This window comes from Strongylocentrotus purpuratus, unplaced genomic scaffold (genome assembly GCF_000002235.5).
Source record: "Strongylocentrotus purpuratus isolate Spur 01 unplaced genomic scaffold, Spur_5.0 spur5_scaffold_20, whole genome shotgun sequence".
NCBI classification, from domain to species: Eukaryota; Metazoa; Echinodermata; class Echinoidea; order Camarodonta; family Strongylocentrotidae; genus Strongylocentrotus; species Strongylocentrotus purpuratus.
In genome coordinates, this window is record NW_022145606.1 from 18,337,821 (window position 1) to 18,345,915 (window position 8,095).

Genomic DNA, 8,095 nt, shown 5'->3' on the forward strand with positions numbered 1-8,095 from the left:
AAAGAAAGAAGAGGATGAAGAAGAATCGAGGGAAAGAGGGCGAAGGGCTCTTGCCTCCCCCCTCCCGCCAAAAAATAAATAAGAGAGAGAGAGAGAAGGGAAAGGGAAAGGGAAAGAGAAGATACAAGGAAAGAAAGAAGAGGATGAAGAAGAAACGAGGGAAACGGGGGCGAAGGGCTCTTGCCTCCCCCCGCCAAAAAATAAATAAGAGAGAGAGAAGGGAAAGGGAAAGGGAAAGAAAAATATAAAAGGAAAGAAAGAAGAGAAAAAAGAAGAAAAGAGGGAAACGGGGGCGAAGAGCTCTTGCCTCCCTCCCGCCTCCCCCCTCCCCCCGTTCAACAAATAAATAAGAGAGACATAGAGAAGAGAAAGGGAAAGGGAAAAGGTGGTGCAAGTTGCATAGAAATTTCCGAATCTGTTTCATCTGTAAGATGAAATGTGGAGTGTACAAAAAAAAACATGGACTTTTCAGTGTAATGCACCTTTCTTTTATATCCAATATTTGTACCAAATATTGTTTTATATTCTCATTTTATGCTCTCCAAAATGGAATATGATCTGTTGGACTGACAAGGTTGAATAATTGTCATTGGTAAGATTGTGTGTTTTTTGTATGATAGCTAAAACAGGTTTGAATAGATAGAGAAGAATATAAGTTGCATATTTGTTCTATGCTGTCCTTGCCGTATTGATACTTTCTGCAGAAAAATGTATGTGTACTGTATGTGGTCAGTCCACGGGTTTATTCAAAAGCACGGAATAGAATTTGACAGATATGACTAGCTTTCGATCTTTCTCTAGGGAAAAAACAAAAACCACTGGTAGAAAATATGTTGCCCTGTCAACCCACATGTTTACGACTACGTCATAAGCATATAGCCTTAGGTTTGTTTTCAACACCTATCATTACAAAATATACTTTTCAATAAATCAAGTCGTCATAGTATGTAGACTTACCACCATTTCGTCCCTTTCCATGTGAAAAAGTATCTGAAGCAAGTTTCACAGTCTGCATCTCTTCTTTCCCCACATCTCTGGTTACCAGATCTCCTCTGTACCACAAAAGGAATTCTCCCTCTTCAAACGTTTTGGTGGTAAAGACTGCTCTCCCTGTGATTGAAGAAATACATAATCTTCATGAGATCAATCATGCGAGTTTAAACATTGTGAATATGATGTTACAAGTATATTTGTCTGTCATTTAAGATAATGCTCAGGTGTGATAAGTAACTCGGACTCGTACTTGTAAGAAGGCACTTATTTTCAAAATTGGTTGAGTTTTAAATAACATTTGTGTGTCTTTTTGGTCACATTGCCATCAAGCAGACTTGTAAGTAACACATTGTATTCATTGTATTTAATATTAGTATGCTGCAGATATTAAATTACAGTGTCATGCATGTCATGATGAACATGACGTTTTCTCTAGATTTTCTAAAAACTTTTTGACATTCAACCCCATGAGGAGGCATTAAAATTCATTTCAAGGTCTAACCTTTAAACACTTCGTCGCCTGCACCACGAACCGTCCTCTCTGCGCACTTTGATGCGAAAGTTAGTTTCGCAGAAAACGCATTTAAAGAAAAGCTTTTTTTAAACCGGCAATAATTATAACTAAAAGTAGAGCAAATTAAAAACCGATGACTTCATTCGATAGTTCAGGTCCCAAAGTTACATCCCATATCTTTATATTTTCTTGAACTTAATTATTTACGCCACAGCGAGCATTGTAACAGAGAGGACGGTTCGTGGAACAGATATAGTGCGCGATCGCGCCTCGCGTCTTTACCACGAACTGGCCGCTCTCCTGCGGACGGTTCGTGGAAAAGATGAAATGCACAATGCGCATTGCTATTTTCACCACGAACCGTCCGCTCCTATTACGCGCAACTGAAAACCGTACAAAATGAATGGAAGATGAAGTGACTGAGAATCGGAAAGTGTTGTTTACAGACATCGGTTTTCTAATTCACATTTTCAAACATTTTAGGGATGTTGAAATAATCCGGGTGATGATGAGAGTAAAGAATGACACATCTACTCTCACTCAATATCAATTCTTCAAAAATGATGAAATATTTTTTGTCCGTACTGCCTCATAAACAGAGAAGACGGTTCGTGAAAAAGATGAATTCCGTTACAACAGTAATCCATTTCACCACGAACCGTCCGCTCTTAACAAGATGTGTACAAACCGAATGAATATTTAAGAAAATCTCAATTAAAGTATGATCTGTGAGCATTCATAGTTATTTTAATTCAATATTGATTTTTTTTTTGTACTGAATAACAGGCAAAATTCGTTTATTGGAAATCAGTTCATTGCATGCAATAATTTGTCTTTTTCTTTTCTTTTTTCTTTTATTTGAAATTTATTAGTTAGTTTATTAGTATTGCTATCTTACTGGACGAAATCAAAATGCTCTTCTTTTAACATTGTCCAATTCTGGATTGATAGTAAATCTTGCTTTCTTTCTTTCTTTGCTTCTTCTTTCTTTGTTTCTTTCTGCCTTCCTTCCTTCCTTTACTTTTTCGTCTGCCTTCCTTCCTTCTCTTTACATTTTCTTTCTTTCTTTCCTCCTTGCTTTCTTTACCAAATTTTCTTCCTTTCTTTCTTTATTTCTTCCGTTCTTTCTTCTTTTTTAAAATTTGTCTGCAGTAATTTCATAAGGCACTTTAAATTAAGAAAATCAGATAAATCAGACATGCATGGAAACAAAGGATTTAGATACACACGTCCATTGCCTGCTTCAAATATCAAAAAAAATAAACAAACATAGATTATTTATCAATTGTGTCTTTTTATCTTTTAATAATCATCATATTATTTCATTCCATAGTATTTGCAACATATTTAACAGAAATATTTACAGACAGAACAAAATCTGAAATAGGCAAGACGAATTACAATTCCTTTAAAAAAAAAATCACACACATTGACATTTTGGCATAATGTTTGTTTAGATCTCATTGAGACAAAAAAGAATGGACAATGATGGAATGTTATTTCAATTTTTGTTTTTTTTTGTTTCTTCATATCCAGTCATCAAGAAGTCCTCGTGATTTGACTCTTTATATCAGTTGTATAAAGTAAAACCTTTGTCTCTATTAATGAAAAAGTGATATATTGGACATCAAATTAGAGGATTTTAATAATCCTATTCCTCACAACTCTGCATGAAATATATTCAATTATGCACATGTCTTAGGAATATTCAAAAGGATATATAACTTTTCCACATTCTATTCATTTTGATTTCCATAGAATCTTGTTAAACTTCATTGTTTGCAGATGGAAATATCAAAATTTCACCAAGATCTCTTTCGTCAGATTCATCACAATAATGAAATATTTAAAATTATGTATCACTTTTCTTCCATTCATGTAGTTATTCTATTTCCAATGTATACTTCATTGTTATTTTTTTTAAACTACACTATTTACAGATAGAAACATTAAATTCTAGTCCTTGATACATCTCGTATTTTCCATTTCCAAGTTTACTTCATTATGTTATTTCTAAACTGCATTATTGACGGATATAAATATTAAATTTCAACACATCATTTAACAAATGCATTATTTATTTTTAATTATTGTAATTATTTCATATCCGTAGTAAATTCAGAGTTCTATTTAAACTGCATTATTTACAGATAAAAAAAGGAATGAGCCAGATACATCTCATAGGAATGTATTATTCCAAAGAAAACATCATTTATCTTCAACACATGTTATCAAATCATTTCATCTTCATATAATTTTTTTCTCTTTAAAGCTGTATCATTTACAGATAAGAAATACCAATGTTCTGAAAGAGCCAGATACATCTCATAGAAATATAATATTGAAAAGAATGTATTATTTCTCATAAATTCATTTAATTATTTCAGTGTATTACATTTTGTTTTTAAACTGCATTATTTACAGATGGAAATGTTAAAATATCACTTGTCTTGAGTACAATAAGTATCATATTGACACAATATTCAAAAGAATTGATTATTTCTCGTCAATTCATTTAATTATTTCAGTGTATTACATTTTGTTTTTAAACTGCATTATTTACAGATGGAAATGGTAAAATATCACTTGTCTTGAGTACAATAAATATCATATTGACACAATATTCAAAAGAATTGATTATTTCTCGTCAATTCATTTGATAATTTCATCTCTATAGTCTATTCCTTATATTAAAACTTCAATATTTACAGATGAAAAAAAAAAAAAAAAAATGAGCCAGCTTAATTTCGTAACTATGAATGTAATATCCCAAAGAATGCATCATTCAATACAAATCATTTAATTAATATGTCATTGATATATTATCTCTTGTGCTAGATACATCTCATACCAATGAAATAAGTAATTTTCGTTTCGATGTCATGCAAAAGTATTTTTTTAGTCTCAATTGTGAATCATTTATAAACAAGTTCTTTTTTTTTAAGATTTGATTTTCAACAAAAATTGAAATCGCTCATATGAAAATACGCAAAGTATCATAATGACAAACACAGCTCGTCACAATCTAGCAGATTCAACTCTACATTTCAGATATGAACTGGTCAGTGATTACTTTTTATGGAAACAAAGAATATGAAAGCATTAATTAACTGATATCATTTGGGTAGCATAGTTTAGTAGTGAGGCAGCTTATCATAAAAAGCCTGGTGGAGTGGGTGCCAGACTGCAGGTGTAGTGCCGCTGCAGAGGGCCTTGAGATCCTGATATTTACCCAAAGATAGCTTTGGTGGGCCATTCCTGTAGAGAGGCTCGGGTGTTACTTCAGTGACCTCTTCTACACCTCTCCGTGTCTGGTTTGTCCTGATCACATCAAATTCTTCATCAGTGTGAGAATACTTGAAGTACACGGAATCCACTTCACCTTTCACGACCTTCATAGCCATGAATTTCTTCCAGTCTACGGTTTGTCCACCCTCAGAGGTTCGGACTCGCAGAATACCTTTCTGTTGACCAACAGACTTCCAATCATCAATATCTCTTGATTGGACTTCTACTACATGATAAGGATGGGGTGAAGACGAGCCATCGCACAAATGGTGCTCAATTGAGTCGGTACCATGACTTCTTTCACACGTCTAATGCTTCGTTCTATGACGCTGTGCATGGCATCACCCTCACTTTGTCCGTGGTTTGTAGGGAAGTAATTAACTGTGACCGATTCAACGGACTTAGCCTTTCCGATGAAATGTTGCAGCATTGTTGGGATGATAGAGTTCTTATTTTGACCGACACAGCCATCACAGTAGAACACTACTTGTTTCACACCCCTCTCATCTAGACTGTTAAGGTACCGATGGACGTGTGAGGCAATTTCACAGGATCCTCTTTTTGTTTCGCACTCGTGTGAAAGAAAGCACCATCCGTCCTTGCTTGCAAGTTCATATATCGTGAAGTTGTAGTTGCTGAGTCTACGTTTGTAGAAAATGTCAGATTGTGGGGACTTCGGCAAGTAAATGACCTGCTCCAGATCGAAAACTGCAGAGACAAATGTGTGGTCAACTAAAGCTCTTTCCTTAGCAAGACTCTTCAACTCTCTTACTTTTTCTTTTTCAGCAATGTGAACTTTGTATGCCCCTGCAATTTCTTCCCTCTCTTTGGGATTCCCACGTCTGTAGGTTTCGCACAAGGGGCACATGTCCTTTTTCGGATGATGGAACTTGATATTCATCTTCTTCAGAACCTTCCTGTAAAGAGATAAAGAAGCACATTCCTCTGTACCTTCTGTAGATGAATTGTACATGCGATACATGATCTCAGGATTGAGATCTTCTGAAAGGTATTCACATCGACTGTTGGCCCGACAATAATGAGATTCTTGACGCGGAAATTGATTAATGTGCCGCTTCACCCCTTCACGTAATAGAGCGTCTCTGTCAGACGTCTGCCTGCCACCCCTTCCTTCACCTTCAAGGCAGCCGTATGGTCTCTTCTTTCCAAGCACGGTCTTCACTTGCCTCTCTGATATACCTAATGTTCCCACGAACATCGCTTTGCATACACGAACTTTAATGCATGGATCACCTGCATTGGGCAGGAAATACGCACATTTTCTGATCTTTCTTGACTTCTTTTCTTGAATCTGTTCGGTGTGCCGTCCAATCCATTCTCTCTGCTTTGTCAGATCAGCAAGGTCATAAAAAGCTGATCTAATAGCTTCACGAGTGTTGCAACTAAATGTGTTGCAACTAAGTCCTCTGAAATGACACTTTTCACATGAGGTTTCGTAGCTAGCAAATCTCCTCGCCGCTTTTAGTTCCTTACTCTTTTCACTCTCATAGCTGTAACCAGCATTTCTCCGTTCTTTGACTAATTGATTTCTACTCTTCACCGTCTTTGGCTGCTCTGGCACCTCCAATGCTCTTTCCCCATCTACTTGAAATGATTCAGGAGACAGTTGACTATTATCAGCTGATTCCTGGGGAAGGCTAGCTTCTTCAAGATGCTCTGGAATATCTAATGAGTCGGTCGCATCGGATTGTTTTGATTCCAGAGTCGCCATCAGTACCTGATCTCCGTTCTCTTCAACTCTTGTATCCAATGAGGCTTGGTTTTCAAAGTTTCCTCTTCTTGATTCCATTAACGGCATAACCTCGTCTTCATTGTTCCTTTCTTCTTCGTTGGTGAGCCCTTGGTACTGTGATGCACTTGAACTGATGTCAAGTGGAATTTCACTGAGATTGAATGCAAGATTATGACAAAGGCAATCATCACGTAAGTTAAAATGAAGGAAGCATAAGAAACACAAGCACTCTGGACACGCTGCCCAAACTTCATCAGTACACATGAAATTGTCACATGTTTCAGGATTTCTCTGACCACACTGCATGTTTGGATGGAGCGGAGAATCTGGAGAAGATAAAAAGACAAAGGGAAAACAATGATAGTGAATGTAATGACATAATTTTCGGGACACAGGTAAAGTTATATTGAGCACAACAGAAACAATAAGTGTGATAATAATTGATCAGGATATTGAATAAATGAATAGAAAATCCCTTTTATATTCAGAACACGTACACAATCAATAAAATGAAGTGTGCTTTTTGTCCATTCTAACTGTATCAATATAATTTCACTTTAGTTATTATCATCAGTATAATTTCCTTGTACTGTGGACAGTCCTCTGATTTCTTTATGTTATTATGAATAGTCATGAACTATTATTGGAAGATATTTTTACCTGCATGGCTGTCAGACTGTGTTATCTGGTCACTTGCGATGGATATTGGTTCAGGCAATCCAGATCCACATCCTGTTGAATCTTCAGGAAGTGATGGCGATGATACGGGTAGAGGACCAAGTTTTGCTTCTGGGGTAGGATTACAAAAATTGAATATAAACACTAGTTTTAAACTCTCCGAAGAAGATGCCCCCCCCCCAAAAAAAAAAATGAATAAGACTACAATAGTGAAATATACACACTAGTTCCAATGCCTCCCCCCCCCCAAATAGAAGACTCATCCCAAACCTGCACCCACCCCTCCCCCCTAAAAAAAGATCTTACAAATGTAGAAGAATCCATTTATAATATTGAACATGCGCTTCGGTCTTTCCTCATTAAGATCTTGTAGGAAAGTTGGTCTAGATTGTTGTTGTTGTTATATTCTTGTATTTTCATAATGCAAACATTCTTATTCATAATTGTAATTACGTTCTTTTGTATATACATATTCATTATTGTAAATATGTTCATTTTTTCATGCACAAGTTCATTATTGTAAACATTTTCTTGACGAGACTCTCATACTCCCAAGAACTGGTTAACACTCAGATGATATCAAATTGGGAAAAAGAGGAAAAGGAGAGTAATACCTGCATATTTGTCAGAAAGTCGTGCCAGGGGGATGTCAATTCCTCATCAGACGATTCTGAATCTTCAAGATATTCTGAATCGAGAACGATTCCTTGCCACAGAGTCCCTTCATAGTCCATGATCACCTCTTTCCCTTTTGTCATCTTCCCTGTCCACTGAAGGAGTGGTGAATGAACAATGTTGTTTGCACCATTCAAATGCCATTGCACCAAAACATCATAGCCTTTATCCGGTCTAAAAAGGAATAAAAAAAA

The 8,095-nt window shown here is 36.0% G+C and overlaps 1 protein-coding gene across 1 annotated transcript; it reads right to left on the reverse strand.

Annotated features, from left to right (window-relative positions):
* Positions 1-2,654: 2,654 nt before the first annotated feature.
* On the reverse strand, positions 2,655-7,873 carry LOC115927269. Its single transcript, XM_030992973.1, has 3 exons — positions 7,841-7,873; positions 7,209-7,337; positions 2,655-6,874 (listed from the first exon to the last, which is right to left on the reverse strand). Exon 3 carries the CDS (start codon positions 6,852-6,854, stop codon positions 5,022-5,024), a length of 1,833 nt encoding a protein of 610 aa, XP_030848833.1. The 5' UTR covers positions 6,855-6,874; positions 7,209-7,337; positions 7,841-7,873; the 3' UTR covers positions 2,655-5,021.
* Positions 7,874-8,095: the final 222 nt, after the last annotated feature.

Coding starts and splice junctions, on each gene's coding strand:
- LOC115927269 (XM_030992973.1), bottom strand. CDS start 6,854: ATGCAGTGTGGTCAGAGAAATCCTGAAACATGTGACAATTTCATGTGT.